The sequence below is a fragment of the Astyanax mexicanus genome, chromosome 3 (genome assembly GCF_023375975.1).
Source record: "Astyanax mexicanus isolate ESR-SI-001 chromosome 3, AstMex3_surface, whole genome shotgun sequence".
Lineage (NCBI taxonomy): Eukaryota > Metazoa > Chordata > Actinopteri > Characiformes > Acestrorhamphidae > Astyanax > Astyanax mexicanus.
Genome location: NC_064410.1, coordinates 60526416 through 60544677, shown reverse-complemented (window position 1 = coordinate 60544677; position 18262 = coordinate 60526416). Strand labels below are relative to the sequence as shown.

At 38.0% G+C, this 18262-nt stretch overlaps 1 protein-coding gene across 3 annotated transcripts in view; it reads right to left on the bottom strand.

The window, feature by feature from the left end:
* The window catches only part of mrtfbb (myocardin related transcription factor Bb), a 100290-nt gene that overhangs the window by 42650 nt on the left and 39378 nt on the right, over positions 1-18262 (bottom strand). For 2 of the 3 annotated variants that reach the window (XM_049475947.1, XM_049475948.1), the window contains exons 3-4: positions 16740-16971; positions 1446-1511 (exon numbers count right to left, since the gene is read on the bottom strand). In XM_049475947.1, the coding sequence (XP_049331904.1) occupies positions 1446-1511; positions 16740-16884 (211 nt within the window). In that variant the 5' untranslated portion in view covers positions 16885-16971. Of the gene's footprint in view, positions 1-1445; positions 1512-9260; positions 9439-16739; positions 16972-18262 lie in introns of those variants that run through there. The other variant, XM_049475949.1, reaches the window with a different exon arrangement.

Sequence of the window (18262 nt, the reverse complement as noted above, 5' to 3'; positions counted from 1 at the left end):
ATGTATATATATATTTTTAAATTTCCCTTCATTACAATCATTTATTCGTCTATACAAAGTTTGGAACTCTTTTCCTATTTAATGTTATTCTTTATATTTTTTTCTCTCCTACATAGTAAATGAATTGAGAAGTGATCTATCAGATTATGAGGGAACACATAAAGAATCATGTAGTAACTTAAAAACAGTGTTAAACAAACTAAAATACTCTCTGAAGAAGCATTTAGATGCTCTTATCATCTGGGGATCTGTTTGTTAACTTGCGGTTTCTGAGGCTGGTAACTCTGATGAACTTATCCTGTACAACAGAGGAAACTCTTGCTCTTCCTAATGAGGGGAGTCCTAATGCGAATGCCAATTTTATAATACTAACGTTTGGTTGTGATGCTACTTGAGAACCTGGTACTTGAGACAGTGCACAGCAGGATTAGCCAGCAGACTTCTTCTGAGGGAGGAATCTGTACCTACTGTCCGTGGCAAGTCAGCAGATGATGGAGGTGTAAGAGATTTAAAATACCAAGAGTTTTAATAATGTGTCGCTAACTGCATTAGCCGCTAAGTGCTAGCTCTTTTGCTGTTCAGAGTATATTGGATTGTTCTGCGTGTTTACCGTGTTAAAACAAGCTATGTGGGACGAACCACTAGCTAATATTGTCCTAGCTTACTAGTTTTAACACTCCAGGTTAATCTGTGTAGCGCTGTCTGGTGGCATTTACTAGCGGTAACATACTAATGCTAATGATATATATATATATAGATTAGTCAGCAGACCTTGTCTGAAGGAGGGATCTAGATGCTGATGAAGGTGTAAGAGATTTCAAATAACAGGAGTTTTAATAATGTGTTTCTATCGCAGTGTTTTGGCATTTAGCATAAGATGACACTAACATGTGCAAACGCTCAGCGTAAACATGGGGTCTGGCCAGCAACAGCTTATTGGCATAAAAGTGACAAAGTCCTTGTGCAAGTACTTCATGAACACATTTTTATAGCCCATCTATTGTATTTTTTGCACTATAGGGCATACTTAAAATTTTTCCCAGCAGTGAGACCGGCTGAATTAGAAGTAAAACATAGCGACACCCCTGTTCCTTACTAGTGTCCCTATAACCCGGTGTGCCTTATAGTGCGAAAAATACCTAATTTGTGTAGAAACAGGTATGATATGTCCCCTTTAAGGTAGAAGATACACGTTTCTTGGCTGTCACACAAAATGGTTTATGGCATGGCTTGAAGAACCTTTTTTCACAACTTAATTTTTAAAAAGTGTAGTCCAGGACAGAGTGTGAAACCCAAAGCCACATTAGACTTCAACTAACCGCCAGTTCCTCTCTACTAGCCTCTAGCCTCCAGGGCTCTGATTCAGGAAGGATTAATAGAGTGTGTACACATTAAACAGGGTGGCACCTGATTGTTTGGATTCAGAGCGGGCAGCGGGTACTCACGTGGCATGATGCCCTGCTCCACGAGCTGCTCCCGAGTGCGTCTCTGCTGGAGTCGGAGCTGCAGGACTGCAAGAGAGCAGAGACAGTACGGTCAGCTTTCAGTCCTGCACAACTAAACTCAACTAAACACTCGCTTTTCACTCTTTTCATCCAACATCCTGTTGACTAGAATGATCTATTTTAGACAATGAAGACAATGAAAACCCAAAAATCAGTGTCTCAGAAAATTAGAATATTATATAAGACCAATTGATACTTTTGGCAGTGTCCTGCTGGAAAATGAAATCTGCATCTCCGTAAAAGCTTTAGATTTTTGTACGATTTTCCGGAAAAAAAAAACAAAACACTGCTCTGACTTTAGACTTGATAATAAAACACAGTGGATCAACACCAGCAGATGACATGTCTCTCCAAACCATCACTGATTGGTGGAAACTTCACACTAGACCTCGAGCAGTTTGGACTGTGTGTCTCTCCACTCTTCCTCCAGACTCTGATCCCTTGATTTACAAATGAAATGTAAAATTTACTGATGATCAGTGATGGTTTGGAGAGACATGTCATCTGCTGGTGTTGATCCACTGTGTTTTATTATCAAGTCTAAAGTCAGTGCAGTTTTGTTTTCCCACAAAATCTTACAGCACTTCATGCTTCCCTTTGCTTAATTTCCTTAATAAAATGTAAGATAACCACTGTTATCTTTAGTTTAATGTAGTGTCAATGTGTTACAAAAAGATTGTACTGTTTCTTAGGGGGAGGGTTTCAAACACTTCCCCATGAAACTCGATTCCGAAGGAAAGTGAGACTCTTGAAAACAAGGGGTTGGAGTACAAATGAGAAATGAGATTGGACCTTAGTTTTGCTAAAGCTAAGTGGGTGGAACAATAAATTAATTAATAATATTTGCAACATTTTTGAATATTGTGAACGATATTATACCCTGAAATATCGTGCCATATCACCCTCCCCTAATTATCACATCAGGGTACTACTTTTAGTTTTTTACTGTTTTTAGCAAAAGAAAAATGTACCCTGTTCTCATTTCCCATTAAATATCTACTAGAGACAGATTATATTTGTCCAGTATCATTTATTTTACTTTAATCCTGGACATATGGAGATATTTGGAGTGTATTATTATTAGTATCATGACATTCTGGATCATTGACTTCTGTTACAAATCTGATAAAATTATTTTATTTTTTTAATATTCAGTTAGGGGTTTGTTATTTCATATTGTATGCAATAATAAAATAATTTATAATAAAATACATAGAAAAAAAATGTAAACTCAGTGTTTTATCATATCGCCAAGAGTACTGTTAATGCAAAAATACGCAAAAATATTATTTTAGGGCCATATCGCCCACTGCTACTCGAAACCCAAGGATGCTTTACAATCACGTTTTTACACACAATTATTTACACTCAGCACTCATCCACACACTGGTGAGAAGGGGCAGCCAATAGCGCACAGCGTACTCTCAACCGGAAACAACCGTCCACCTGGAGGACTGCACCAGGCACTACAAACTTCCCACAAGGTCAATTTAAAGTAGTTAATTTTTCTGACACAGGGAAAACATGGAAAACTCCACCCAGATAGGGACTTAAGACCCAAGACCCCAGTGCTGCTGGGAGGCGAACATGTGAACCACTAAGCCACCGTGCCTCCCAATAAACCACGGGTAGAGTGATTCTCTAAAGCAGTAACACAAGCCAGGCATGTCAAGATCACTTATTAACCCTCCGAGGCCAAAGCTAACAGAAGAACAGGCTGTTTATCATTGAAATATATTTAACCCATAGCTTGCAAACCCACAGCCAAGATTATTCACACGGTTATTCATCTCTTTTTCCTGTTTTTGGAGGATTACTTTGATTCCAAAGTAATGAAAGAAGCAGTTTTCCTCAGAGCTCGCGTACAGCAGACATACGCTGCGGCTACAGTGAGACGCTGGCGCGAGAGGCGGGCTATTTTCGAGAGTGTACTGATGAAAGAAAGACTAATAATCTGCCTTTTTTCACCTACGCAACATTTCTCGTGTTAGACCTTTCATTAGCATTTCTGATGCTCAGAAACTCATGCACGCTTTTTTGTTTTCACCAATTGATTACTGCAATTCTCAACTTACTGGTCTACCAAAAAAGATGATTGATAAGGTGCAACTTGTCCAGAATGCGGCAGCCAGGGTTTTAACAAAAACACGGAAGAGAGAACACATTACACCAGTTCTGGCATCATTACATTGGCTTCCAGTATCTTTTAGAATTGATTTTAAAGTCCTGTTATTAGTTTTTAAAGCCTTAAATGGATTGGCACCATCGTATATTACAGATTGTCTGTCTCTTTATGTTCCCAGTCGTTCCTTAAGATCTAGCTCCTCCAATCTTCTTAGTACCAAAAGTACCAAAAGTTAATAAGAAGAGAAGAGAAGTGGGGAAGCAGCTTTTTGTTTTTATGCTCCAAAGAAATGGAACAATTTACCACTTGAGATCAGACAAGCATCATCAGTAAAAAGTTTCAAAAAGCAGCTTAAGACATATTTCTTTAAACCTTGTTTTAATAATTAATCCATGTGTTTTGTGTTTTAATTGTTTTATTTCACAGTCACAATCTTTTTTAATACAATTTTTATTGTATTAGTATTATTGTCCTTTTACAGTTTTATCATTTTAATTTTATATTATTTCGTTTTTTATTACATCTTATTTGAATGTTCCTTTTTATCTTTAATTTTACATTTTTTTCCTTTTCCATTTTTCCTTTTTTATTAGTGTTTTGATTGCTTTTTCTATGTACAGCACTTTGAGCTGCATTTTAATGTATGAAAGGTGCTATATAAATAAAGTTTATTATTATTATAAAAAACATCCCGGTGATGATGGTAGATGATGGTATCAGCTGCTCCTCGTGACGTCAGCCGAGCGCTGGCTGAAAAAAAAGTGCCGGCCATAAAAAGTGAGATGCTTAGTCTTGCTCTGGATGGGTACACGCTGATCCATTAAGCTTCTGGAACATCAAAAAGGAGCAAAAGCTTTGGGCGCAAGAGCAAAACACGGAGTATTACGCAGGGCTTGTAAATCCCTGGACTGAGCTCAGAGTTATTTTTCCGTCATCAGAACTCGGAGGACAGGCGCTGAGTTTAAACATTTATAAACACTCGTGCGAGAACGTGTTACTCAGCATTATAACCACAACTCCGTAAACATGTCCGAAGAGCCAGATGATGATGTGATGCCCTGAGAAATGTGGTAGAGTAGAGCTAGAGTAGAAAATGATGACGTGGGCCGTGTTTCTCACTTTAGTATCAGATATAAAGGTTTAAACTCTTAAATCTTAAACAATAAATAGACAGGTACAGTAAGAGGTGAGACATATACAGTACCATTCATCTTTTTTCCTACATAGTAAATTAATAGTAAAGCGATCTATCATACTATGAAGGAACACATTAGGAATCATGTAGTAACTTAAAAGAAAAAAAAGTGTTAAACAAACAAAAAAATACAAACTTATGAACTTGTCCTAGGGTGGTCCTGATGAGTGCCAGTTTCATCATTATAACATATTTATGGTCTTTGCAGTGACTCCACTTATATATACACGATATATTCAAAGTTCTTAAAAAAAGCTCGTTTTCAGATTGACTGACCTTCATTTCTTTATTTAGTTGAGTATTTCTTGCTTCTCATAACCTGGATTAGAACATTACTCAAATATTCACTATTCACTGTATACCTGTAACTCTACCTCTTCACTACTTTACTTTAACTGATGCTCTCAAACACTTTATTAAGAGACAAGACATTCAAGTAATTTACTCTTGATGAGTTCAGCACAGCTGTTAACTGAAAGCCTGAATTCCAGGTGATTCTACCTCATAAAACTGACTGAGAAAATCCAGCTAAAATGAGCAAAACTGTCTGTATGTAAGCAAGAGAAGCTACTTTTTGAAGAATCTAAAATACAAATTCTAAATAATTATGTTTTTTTTCATAACTTTGAATAACTTTAGTTCTAATCTACAATACAATACATTTTAAAAACAACAAAATGTAAGGTGTGCCCAAACTTGTCACTGGTTCTGTATATAACTTGTATTCTGGTACACTCTTAATTAAAAATTAAGAGATCACTTCAGTTTCTGAATTAGTTTTTCCAATTTTCCTATTTGTAGGTTTATGTTTGAATAAAATGAACATTGTTGTTTTATTCTATAAACTACAGACAACATTTCTCCCAAATTCGAAATACAAATACTGTCGTTTAGAGCATTTATTTAAGTTTATATTCATAAACAAGTTTTATGAGTTTTAAGAAATTAATATTTGGTGGAATAACCCTGGTTATTAATCACAGTTTTTTTCATGCACCTTGACATGTTCTCCTCCACCAGTCTTACACACTGCTTTTGGACAACTTTACGCTGCTTTACTCCTGGTGCAAAAATTCAAGTAGTTCAGTTTGGTTTGGTGGCTTGTGATCATCCATCTTCCTCTTGATTATATTCCAGAAGTTTTCAATTTGGTAAAATCAAAGAAACTCATAATTGTAAGTAGTCTATTTTTTCAGAGCTGTACTTGGTGTTCCTGCATACAGCAATATGCTATATACAGCAAGCTAGGTCTTGTAGTTTAAACCCTGACAAACTCTGGGTATGCGTTTAGATTCTTCAGCATGCCACAATGCTTCAGGCAATATATATTTAACACTAAATTAAAACCATATGGAGACAGACAAATCCAAAAAAACATAATTGCTGCAAACTTAACGTTACCAAACGTTACTTTCCTAGCCCTGTACAGCTTGCATCTTTTAGCTGGAAAAGTTAAAGCCAGTTGAAAAGTGAAAAGATCTAGTAAACTGTAGTAAACTCAGTAAAGTGCTTTCTGAGCATGATAACGATGCTGAATGCTGTTTTAAACTAAATGTCTCAATTTTATCTACAGTACAAACAACCTTACAACAAAGATTCTTCAACCACAATGTCTAAAAAAATAGTATTTCACCATACCACCAATCCTTACCAATCCGCGCTCATTGGGGTTTCTGTATTCTGTTTTTTCTATGTTTAATGTTTTGCTTGATTCGTTGTCCTGTAAAGCTGCTTTGTGACAACACCAGTTGTACAATGAACTATACAAATAAATTTTATTTGATCTGATCTGACCTTATTGTGCAGGAACACCTAGCTGAGCCTGCACAAGGATCATGATGATGAAGGAGCTGATTTTTCTTCTTTTTTTTTGACTGGTCCACTGAGAATTATTTCTCAGTTCCCAGGAGATCTTCCACTCCATCTGAGTAGGTCTCTGACTCATCCTGGCGAAAATAAACCCAAACGCTGTGAGAACGAGGCCTGGGAAAAGGCCGAATCTGAAGGCGAGGGTGAGGGCGGTGCAGGGGGGCTAGGATCAACATGGGCTTGAGCTCCCTTCAGGCCTGGGGGACAGGAAGGCAGTAATGGGGGACTGCATTCAGATCAGAACACTCTGTGCTTGTAGATGTTTCCATTACGGCCCATGCCAGAGGCTTGTGAGAGGGTCCAGAAAGAAAATTGCAAGGGTTGTGCCTTTGTTTGGTTGCGATATCAAAGAAAAAAGGCCTTTTCGAATTCAACGTTGTGCCCCACGGACTAAACAATGCTCCGGTTTTACCCACTGAAAGCAAAGTTTCTGATTACAAGCCCTCCAGAACTGTGGAGCAATATGTGGAGCCTTATCTGATCATCTGATCGTCTTCCGGTGTCCACCTCATGTTCTCGAGGCTGATGTCAGTGCTGGTAGTGTTGCTGGTGGTGGTTTGCTTTCGTATATGCATGAACCCTGGTTGACCCATGGATGATGCAAGCAAGCTAAATGGCTTGGCTGTTCATACTCTGATTCAGGCTACAATGGAGAAAAATGGTATCCACCAGTTCATCTTGCTTCTACACTGTTAAATGCGTACCTGGAGTACCTGGAGTACCTGGAGAACGTTTTTTTAAAGAGTTTCTTTAGTGCAAAACTACGATGGAAAGTTTAAGGTACTTCTTCTCAAAAAAAACTTTTCTCAAAGGTTCCTCAAAGCACTTCAAGGAGTTAAAAGATAGAAGAACCCTTAAAATCCCCTCAAAGAACCTAAACTTTCACCAGTGCAGCCTGATTCAATCTCAAATCTTGTTTGAGAGGAATGAGTCAAGAGAAACAAGTGAAGAGCACTGCTGGAGTACTGGACGTTCCGCACATAAATTAAATCCAACGGGCTTTGTTATGGCTACTGAGCCCTTCTGGCTCTGACAGAATTGAGTATGTTTAAGAAACAGAATTGTGTTGACATTACCTTCGGAAATAAATAATAAATACTCGAGATTCTGTGCAAGATCTGCGTAAGTGATTTACAGAAGAACGTTAGAGGTGGACGTTAGACTGGTTTAAACAATTCGTAGTAGAGCCTGAAGGCTATTTTATGAGCGTTAGTTTGGAAAAGTGATAAAGTTTATCACTTGTTGCTGGAACTGATGGATGGTATTCGTGATGTCTGTGGGCAACATCCCAACAACCATTAGCTTGACGGACTTCGTGGAGTTTGTGAACTTCATGCCACACCATACAGTACATCAACAGAAGAGTGCTATCCAGAAATATCCTCCATATGCTTGAGTCTACAGGCAAACATGGTAGGCATGGCAGTGGAAAAAAAACTAGCCTGAAAGAAGCTCTGAAGAAGATGGATGCCACACATTAGGAGACTGAAAAAGCAGCCAAGTCATTTGTCAAACCCTTAGATAACATAGAGGTTCATGCTTTGTTGGCTATGCAAGATCAAACCGTTGATAACCTACAGTAGATCCGGGGTGTAGTGAAATGGAAAAATACACAACACAACTCTTCAGCCAATCCAAACATCATGTAGTGGTCCATCATCATAGAGATAAAAATCATCAACATCATTATCGCCAACACCTACACTGTTAAAATTAGTTCGATTGAGGAACTTCTAGAGGTTGAACTCTTTAAGGTCTTTAAGGTGTTTGAACACATTTTTCAAAGCACCTTAAGATATTCCTCCATAGGTTCAAACTGAAGAATCCTTAAAAAAAGTACCAAAGATTCTCGCTAATGTAAGAAACTCATGCACCCACTTACAGTGGTTAGACAATGAAACTGAAACACCTGTCATCATTTTAGTGTGGGAGGTTTCATGGCTAAATTGGAGCAGCCTGGTGGCCAATCTTCATTAATTGCACATTGCACCAGTAAGAGCAGTAAAAGTGTGAAGGTTCAATTAGCAGAGTAAGAGCACAGTTCTGTGCTAAATATTGCAATGCACACTATTACATTATGGGTGACATACCAGAGTTCAAAAGAGGACAAATTGTTGGGGCACATCTTGCTGGAGCATCTGTGACCAAGACAGCAAGTCTTTGTGATGCATCAAGAGCCACGGTATCCAGGGTAATGTCAGCATACCACCAAGAAAGACCAACCACATCCAACAGGATTAACTGTGGATGCTGTAAGAGGAAGTTGTCTGAAAGGGATGTTTGGGTGCTAACCTGGATTGTATCCAAAAAAACATAAAAAACACGGCTGTCAAATCACGACAGAATTCATTGTGCACCTCAACTCTCCTGTTTCCACCAGAACTGTCCGTCACCACAATCAATTATTGTGCTCTAAAACCAGGTGTTTCAGTTTCATTGTCAACCCCTGTTCACTCTTTTAAATTAGCCCATGTCAAACCATGCTTTAGCTTTAATGCCCTCCAGCAGCTCAATTCAAATAAGTCCCTGAAGCAGGTTAGCATTAGCTTAGCAAAAGAACCATTACCCCTGCAGACGGATGGGGCTTCAACCTGGAGGCAGGCCATGGAGCCGAGCGAGGGGGCCGACAGAGGCCGGGTCTGGAGTCCCATGGAGCGCGAGAGGACCGTTGGCGAGTGCTGAGGTTCAGCAGGAGCAGCGACTGAGTGGAGTTGATAGAAACCCAGCTCCACTCGTTCTTTCGTTCCCTCCCTCTCTCTACTTCCCTCCCTCCCCTGCTAACTCACTCACTTCCTCACTCCCTCTCTCAGAGTCTCTCTCGCTTCCCCTCATTCCCTCCCACACTCTCTCTCTCTTCTTCTCAGTCAAGCTCTTGCTGCCTCAGCTCAGCCAATCAGGTGAAGCTGGGGGAGTGGCCACCACAGCAGAGCCCGTCAACCCTGTTAACCCTCAGTTCCCCATGACTGCAATTGAACTTCAATACTGAGAAACCTGATGCGAAAGATAAAGGAACAGCCAAGTCTTGCACCCTTTTTTTTTTATGTATTTTCTGTACGAGTTCCAGCTCATCCCGAGAGATAGACTCACTCATACGAGCTCGACCCGTCCAAACATGTCACTGAGCAGAAATGAACAAAAACGACAAAAAACAAACAAGCGGCGCCACACGGGACTGCAGGGTTTATCGCTGGAAACGTTGGAAACGTTGGAAAAATATTAACAAAAGAAGGCTAAAAAGTTATGTTTTTCAGTTATTCTGATTCATAATACTGAATAAATATTCATCTCATCTTCTGGATGTTTAATTGTCATTATTCAGTCAAATTCGTCTTAAGCTAATTTATTTCATAGATTTCCAGCCATTGAAACAGTTTCAAATCCACACTGTTTTGAAAGGTTGAAGACTTAAGTAGGGGTGCGCCATATCGCTTAGTACGCAATAATTTATATATAATTTTGAATATTGTGAACAATATTATACCATGAAAACCCCTAATTATCACATCAAATATCATTTTTTTGCTGTTTTAGCAAAAGAAAAATTCACACTGTTCTCATTTCCCATTATATATCTACTAAAGACAGATTATATCTGTCCAGTATCATTTATTTTACTTTAATCCTGTATATATGGAGATTAGTATCCTGATATTCTGGATCATTGACTTCTGTTACAAATCTGATCAAATTCTTGTAATTTTTAATATCTCAGTTAGGGGTGTGCCATATCATTTCATATTGTATGCATTAATACAATTATACAAATATTAATTTTGTGGAAGTAGTGACACCAAAGGGATACCAAAGCAACCCCCTAGCAACACCTCATGATCAGCATCCACTCTGCAGAAACTTAGCAACCACCACCTATAATATACAGCTCTGGAAAAAAAAGAAACCACTTTAAAAATGATGAGTTTCTTTGATTTTACCAAATTGAAAACCTCTGGAATATAATCAAGAGGAAGATGGATGATCACAAGCCATCAAACCACCAAACTGAACTGCTTGAATTTTTACACCAGGAGTAAAGCAGCATAAAGTTATCCAAAAGCAGTGAGTAAGACTGGTGGAGGGGAGCATGATGCCAAGATGCATGAAAAAAAACTGTGATTAAAAAACAGGGTTATTCCACCAAATATTGATTTCTGAACTCTTAAATCTTTATGAATATAAACTTGTTTTCTTTGCATTATTTGAGAAATTTGGGAGAAATGTTGTCTGTAGTTTATAGAATAAAACAATAATGTTGTCTATGTAACCATTCTGCTTTTTTTAAGTTTAAATGTCAAATGTTTTTTAAAAGATAGCAGAGTAAGATTGGATCACAAAAAACTGCCATCATATTTCAATGTTTTCAGCTGGTAGAACAGACTGTTACTCCAAAAATAGCAGAAACACAAAATGTCCTGGAATCGTTTCTGCATGACACTTACGCAACACATTTTTAGGCTTCCATGGGGAAAAAATTATGTGGCCAAACAAAACAGGACCTTCCAGAAGGGCAATCAAGAAAACTGGGGGGAATAAAAAAATCAGTCAGTGTGTAAAGAGTGATAACGGCTCAAATTTCCAGTCAGTTACTGGTTTCTGATTGTGAGTCAGTGGTGACACGATTAAGCTGTAATGTCTACAGCACTGTCTCTGCCCTCAGGACTTACACAAACCAATACAGCTCAGACTATAGACTATATTTCAGTGTTAATATTTCCCAATATTTAGATCAGGACTGCTTTCTGAGAGTTCAGTGGTTTTCTGCATAAATGCGTCATAGAATGTTATCTGATTTCCAAGTGAACATACAATGGTATATAAAAGTTGCCTTCATAAACCATTGGTTGTTGGGATCAGCAGTTCATTTCAGTTAAATATATTATATAGCAGATGAACACAGTGATATTTGAGAAGTGAAATGTTTGAGAAGTTTATAGGAAATTCAGTGGTTTGTCATATCGCCAAGCGTATCATTATTGTGAAAATATCATGAAATATCATGATATTGTTTTAGGGCCATATCGCCCACCCCTAGTCTGAAGTCTGTTAATTAATCAGATGTTCAGTTTCTGCAAAGCAACACTGTTATTTTGTCCTTAAAAGAAATAAATACACTGCCTGGCCAAAAAATAAAAAATAAAAAGTCTCCACCTGGATTTAAGTAAGTAAATAATGTGAGGTTGGTTGGTTGATGCTGCAGTTGGTCTGCAGGTTTAGGTTCAGCAACAGTATGTGCTGAAATAATGAGGTCAGCTGACCTCAATACCTGAATATACTGAATATAGACCAGGTTCTGGTATATAAAAGTTTCCTTTATAAATCATTGGTTGTTGGGATCAGCAGTTAATTTTAGTTAAATATAATATATAGTAGACGAACACAGTAATATTTGAGAAGTTAAATGTTTAAGACCTTTATAGGATTTACAGAAAGTGTGCAATGGTTATTTAAACTAAATTAAGCAGGTGTATAAAATTTATACATTTGGGCCCTAATAGAAAAATCACATCAATATTATATAGTAGTAGATCCTCCTTTTGCAGAAAAAATAACAGCCTCTAAACACTTCCTGTAGCTTCCAATGAGTCTGGTTTCTGGTTGAAGGTCTATTCTTGATTTTGAATCATTCTTCTTTATAAATCATCTCCAGTTCAGTCAGGTTTGATTCAGGTTTCTGATCATGAACAGCTGCTTTAAATCACACCACAGATAATAATTCAGTAATATTCAGGTCTGGATTGAGGACTGAGATGATCTGAGATGATCATTCCAGAATGTTGTACTTGTTCCTCTGCATGAAGGATTTAGTGCTTTAGTAGATGTTGAGCAGTGATTAGTGTTTAGTGTTTAGGGTCATTGTCTTGTTGAAGGATCCAGCCTCAGCGCTTCAACTTTTCCATGTGATTCTCAACAATTGTTGCACTCTTTCTGTAAATCCTATAAATTGAATTTCACTTCTCAAATATCACTGTGTTCTTCTGCGATATGATATATTTAACTCAAATTGCTGATCCGAACAACCAACAAAATAAATAAAGAAATAAAAAATGAAAATTAAAAATGAAACTCAACTGGGGTGCACAAACATTTCAAACCACTGTAAGAACACAAAACATACAGTATTATACAGTGAAAAAAAAGTATTTGCCCCTCTTGGTATTGATTTCTTTTGTTTTTTCTGCATTTCTGTCTTTCTTACTTGTTTTAGATGATCAAAAAAAAAAAAAACGTAAATATCAGTCAAAGATATCCTGAGTAAACATATATATATATATATATATATATATATATATATATATATATATATATATATATATAAACACTTTCTAAATGATGATTTTTTGATGATTTATTAAGGCAAAAAAAAACTATCCAAACCAATCTAGCCCTATGTGAAAAAAGTGTTTGCCATAAGGAGTAAACGCATAAAGCAGTGTGTAAGACTGGTGGAGGAGAACATGAAGCCAAGATGCATGAAAAAAAACTGTGATTAAAAATCAGGGTTACTCCACCCAATATTGATTTCTGAACTCTTAAAACTTTATGAATATTAAGTTCTTTGTTTTCTTTGCATTATTTGAGGTCTGAAAGCTCTGCATATTTTTTGTTATTTTTCTGCAAATAAACACTTAAAATGACAATATTTTTATTTGGAATTTGGGAGAAATGTTGTCTCTAGCTTATAGAATAAAACAACAATGTTTATTTTACTCAAGTATATATCTATAAATAGAAAAATCAGAGAAACTGATTCAGAAACTGAAGTGCTCTCTTAATTTGTTTCAGAGCTGTATATTACTTTACAGTGCTTAGTATAATATTAAATAACATTTTCAGCAGCTCCTAAAACACAGTTACCTTATCTATCACAAGACACATCCATCTTCTTATCACTCTTCCAGTTATAATCTTCCCAACAGTTCAAAATCTCTCAGAATGTCAGATTTGAGATACTCCAGCTCTCCTCTTCTGAAGGCCTGTGTGTCGTGTGAATATTATGATGCCCTGCGTTATTTGGAAGCGGTTCTTTAGCCAGAGGTCGAGTCTTTTCAGTACTGATTTGTCAGACATGAACCAGCGAAAACAAATAAAGACATTCCTCTTTCGGTTTTGAGATAACGGCCTCAGTGAGTCACGCTGCTGATTGTATTTCTATAGAGCAGGACGGGGCTGAGACTGGTGTGGGTTTGAGTTTCTGAATATTGAAGAATCAGAAAGTGATGGACCTGAATTACAGGTATTGGTAAGAACCAGAGGTGGAAAAAGTACTGAAAAAATTGTAATTAAGTAAAAGTGCCCAGCTAAAAATCTACTCGAGTAAAAGTAAAAAAAGCACTCAATTAAAAAAATTACGTTGAGTAAAGGTTACATAGTTACTTTTAATTATTTGATGTAAAATAGAACGAATCATAAATTAAATCTTTTTTAATCATTTTTTAAGAACAAGTGTTAAACAAGGGGCTCCGAGTGGGTCAGCGGGTCCGAATCCCAGTCATGCAGCTTGCCATCAGCTGCCAGAGCCCTGAGAGAGCACAATTGGTCTTGCTCTCTCTCTGGGTGGGTACAGTAGATGGCGCTCTCTCTTTCCCCTCATCACTTCTAGGGTGATGTGGATCAGCACAAGGCTGCATCTGTGAGCTGATGTATCAGAACCGAGTCGCTGCACTTTCCTCCGAACGTTAGCACTGTGATGCTACTCGGAAATGCTACAGCATCAGCAGCAGTTCAAAAAGAGGCGGAGTCTGACTTCACACATGTTGGAGGAGGCATGTGCTAGTCTTCACCCCCCTGATGTGATAGGGAGAGTCCTAATGTTTGGGCCTTGTAAATTGGGGAGAAAATGGGATAAAAATTTGAAATAAATATTAGAAAAAAGGAATTTAAATTAAATTAAATTAAAAAGTTAAAAAAAGCAAATGCAGAAAGTAAATATTACTCGTCATTTTTTTTCAGTGTACTGTCTTAAGGACTGTCAACTGCTATCAAAACACCAGCGATACCAAAGCAACCACCTAGCAACACCTCAGCATCCACTTTGCAGGACCTTAGCAAGGTTTCCCTACTCTTCATGTGGTTGTGTCCAGGGCAGCGATGGTCGCCGGTGGATCCCAGGGGCTGTTTTTATGTGAAAATGTCAATATCTAAAGAAGCGCAGTTTAGTGCCAGCCTTCCCCTGGACCTGCCCCTCTGTGCCCTCTTATTACTGTTCACATGCCAGTAAAACATTTCCAGTCTGGATCTTTGGCCACGATTGTGAGAACTGAGCGAAATCGGCTGCGGAGGCGACCGAGGGAACATAAAGTCGCAGTGACCCGAGGTCTCGAGAACCAGGGAGGCTAAAGCATAGACGAGGATCAGGCGAGGGAGGCTGACACCAAGATAGATCATACACTGTAAAAAATAAAACTTAAAAGTGTTCTTCTTATACCAACCTAATCACCTCAACTAACATTATTCTTCTTCATAATTCTAACTAAATAATCTACAAATTGTAGTTGAACTCTAGTTGAGGCCAATCCAACTACTCTGCGCTACTGCACATGCTCAGTTTGACTCTTTAGTTAAACGGGGTCTACTAAGCAAATTATACAGGGGTTTTCACCTGATGCTGGTCATGCTATTTGCATATTGGGCATGTCCTCCTACCTCTCTCTCTCTCTCACCATCAGTGTGTAGTCATTTCCCACCGGCTGCTGCTGCTGCTTTCTTCTCTTGGTGTTTATATATTTTATGTGTTATATAATAGTTAACTATAGCCTGCTCTGAGTGTTGTAGGTTATAAGAGCAAGTTGCTATTAGTTGTTTTTGTGTTGACAATGAAACTAAAAGACCTGGTTTTAGATCACAATAATTGATTGTGGTGACGGACAGTTCTGGTGGAAACAGGAGAGTTGAGGTGCACACTGAATTCTGCGTGATTTGATCAGCCGTGGTTTTATGTTTTTTATTGGATACAATCCGGGTTAGCACCCAAACATCCCTTTCAGACAGCTTCCTCTTACAGCGTCCACAGTTAATCCTGTTGGATGTGGTTGGTCCTTCTTAGTGGTATGCCTGGATTACCCTGGATACCGTGGCTCTTGATGCATCACAAAGACTTGCTGTCTTGGTCACAGATGCTCCAGCAAGACGTGCACCAACAATTTGTCCTCTTTTGAACTCTGGTATGTCACCCATAATGTTATAGTGTGCATTGCAATATTTAGAGCAGAACTGTGCTCTTACCCTGCTAATTGAACCTTCACACTCTTACTGCTCTTACTGGTGCAATAATGTGCAATTAATGAAGATTGAACACCAGGCTGCTCCAATTTAGCCGTGAAACCTCCCACACTAAAATGACGACAGGTATTTCAGTTTCATTGTCCGACCCCTGTATATGATTGACAATAAGACATATACCTCATAGTCATAAGTTCTCAGTTTTTAACTTAAATTAACAAAAAGTATATATAGTTGTGCTAAAGTTAACTGTTTTAGTTGATCTTAAAGGATATTTAGCAGAACTTAAAAAACACATTTCATGGAACTTAAACGAGGCCAACTAACAAGACAAAGTGACTTATGTAGCTGCACAACGCAAAATATGTAGATATGTAGGTCCAAATTATTTTTTTTCCACAGATAACATTTATTTGACTCAACTTATTTTCTTTAACTGGACCTTTTTAAAGAAAATTGGCATCTCACAGAACTTAAATTAGACCAACTTAAAAATAATACGTGCAGTGGGTCACTACAAAATTTGAAGTTGGTGAGAGTTAAATTTTTTTGCAGTGTATTAGTTCACCAGTCGCGGACCCCCGAAACCAGCCAAGAACCTCTGGAGTGGAGCTAAAGGGGCCGTTTAGGCCGTGATTATACGCTGGCGTCTGCAACGCTGCAATTCCAGCGTAATTCCCCCACTTCCCTCTCCACAAACACATTTCTACCCGTCTGGAGGGGCTTATTTTCTCAGTGTCAGAAGCAGGGCTGGGGTTTAACGGATGGTGGTGATGGTGAACGCAGGGTGGTTGTGTGGTGGTCTCAGCAGGGTCTCGGCAGGACTCACCGTTCTTGCGCTCCCTGATGGGGGGAAGGCTCAGGCTGGGCTGCAGGGACAGCTCCTCCAGGTCGTGGGTCACAGCTTCGCTCCTGGGGCTCGGAACCAGGACCCCCGGTCCCTCCCCGGCTCCCAGACTCCCCTGGGGCTCCATGTTTCCTCAGGGGAGGGAGAAACAAGGGTATCCTTGGAAACAAGCAGGGGGCGGAGCCGGCGGACGGTGGGAACCTCAGAGCGTGGTCTGGAAAAGAGAAGTGAAAATACGGCATTGTTTGGGAATCATTACCGCCGCTTACAGTCTGGACTCGGGAGGCGGGAAGTAATCATTTAGCTCTGATCACAAACATGCAGGGCTAGTCATGAATGTGGATTACACACACACACACACACACACACACACACACACACACACACACACAGCTGGAAACTGCTGGACTGTTATTTTTTTTATTTTTTGTGAATGAATGAAGGGTAATGGTAATTGCCTTTATGAAACTATGTTTGGAAATTCCTATTTATATACAGTATTGTGCAAAAGTTTTAGGCACCTGTGGGAATTTTAGTAAAGAAAAAGTTTTTATATGTGCAGTAAGTGTTTATTATCTCAGTAAAACACTAACACTAACAATTTTACAAAAAGCAAAAAAAAAAAATCTCCTAATATCTCCTCCTCATCTGAGTTTAATTTCTAGTTCTCTTCATATTAATCAACACCTGGTTTGGTAAATTACTGGTAAATGTGGTAAATCAGGTGAGCTGCTGACGGAACTGAACATATATATACACACATGCTGGCTGAGGAGCATCCAGCAGAAATCTGGAACTACAATTGGTTACATACTTATAGTTAAAAACGAAGATTATTCCTTGTTAGGTTTTACTGTATGTTTTATGTATTTGCATCTGTTTAAATCATATATGGTACTTTTTTTAGGTAAAAACACTCATATTGCTGAGATAAATGGATTAGTGTAATTTGCTTTGGTGCCTAAAACTTTTGCACAGTACTGTATATTTTTAGGCACTGTATATTTCATGGGTCAAGATCAAGATAAATACATTTTTAAGAAGAGTAAGAAACAGTCACTTTTAATTACACTCCAGCATGTTTTAAAGTTTGAAGATCTAGGAAAAAAAGTATTTTTTTTTTTCAGTATAAAACTTCTTCTGCTTAGCTTTATTACTATAATTAACATATAATATGAAAATGGTTCATCTCACATATTTGCAACAACCACCCCCTGCAAAAACTAAAACTAAAACAAAATCGCAATGTTGTTTTAATGTTTAATGTAAAACTATTTTGTTTTATATGTTGGTCTTTTAAAAATAATAAAAGTAGTCAAACATTAAAAAAGTTTGATTTATTTTATTTTTTTTAATGAAAAACGAGTGAAGTATTACCTGCTAGAGGAAACGAACACCACTGCACTACATATTGATAGAATAATAAATAATAGAGTTTATTTACACTGTGTGTAAGGATCTTTTTATACTGAGGTCATATTTATATATTGTAGTCTGGCACCAAC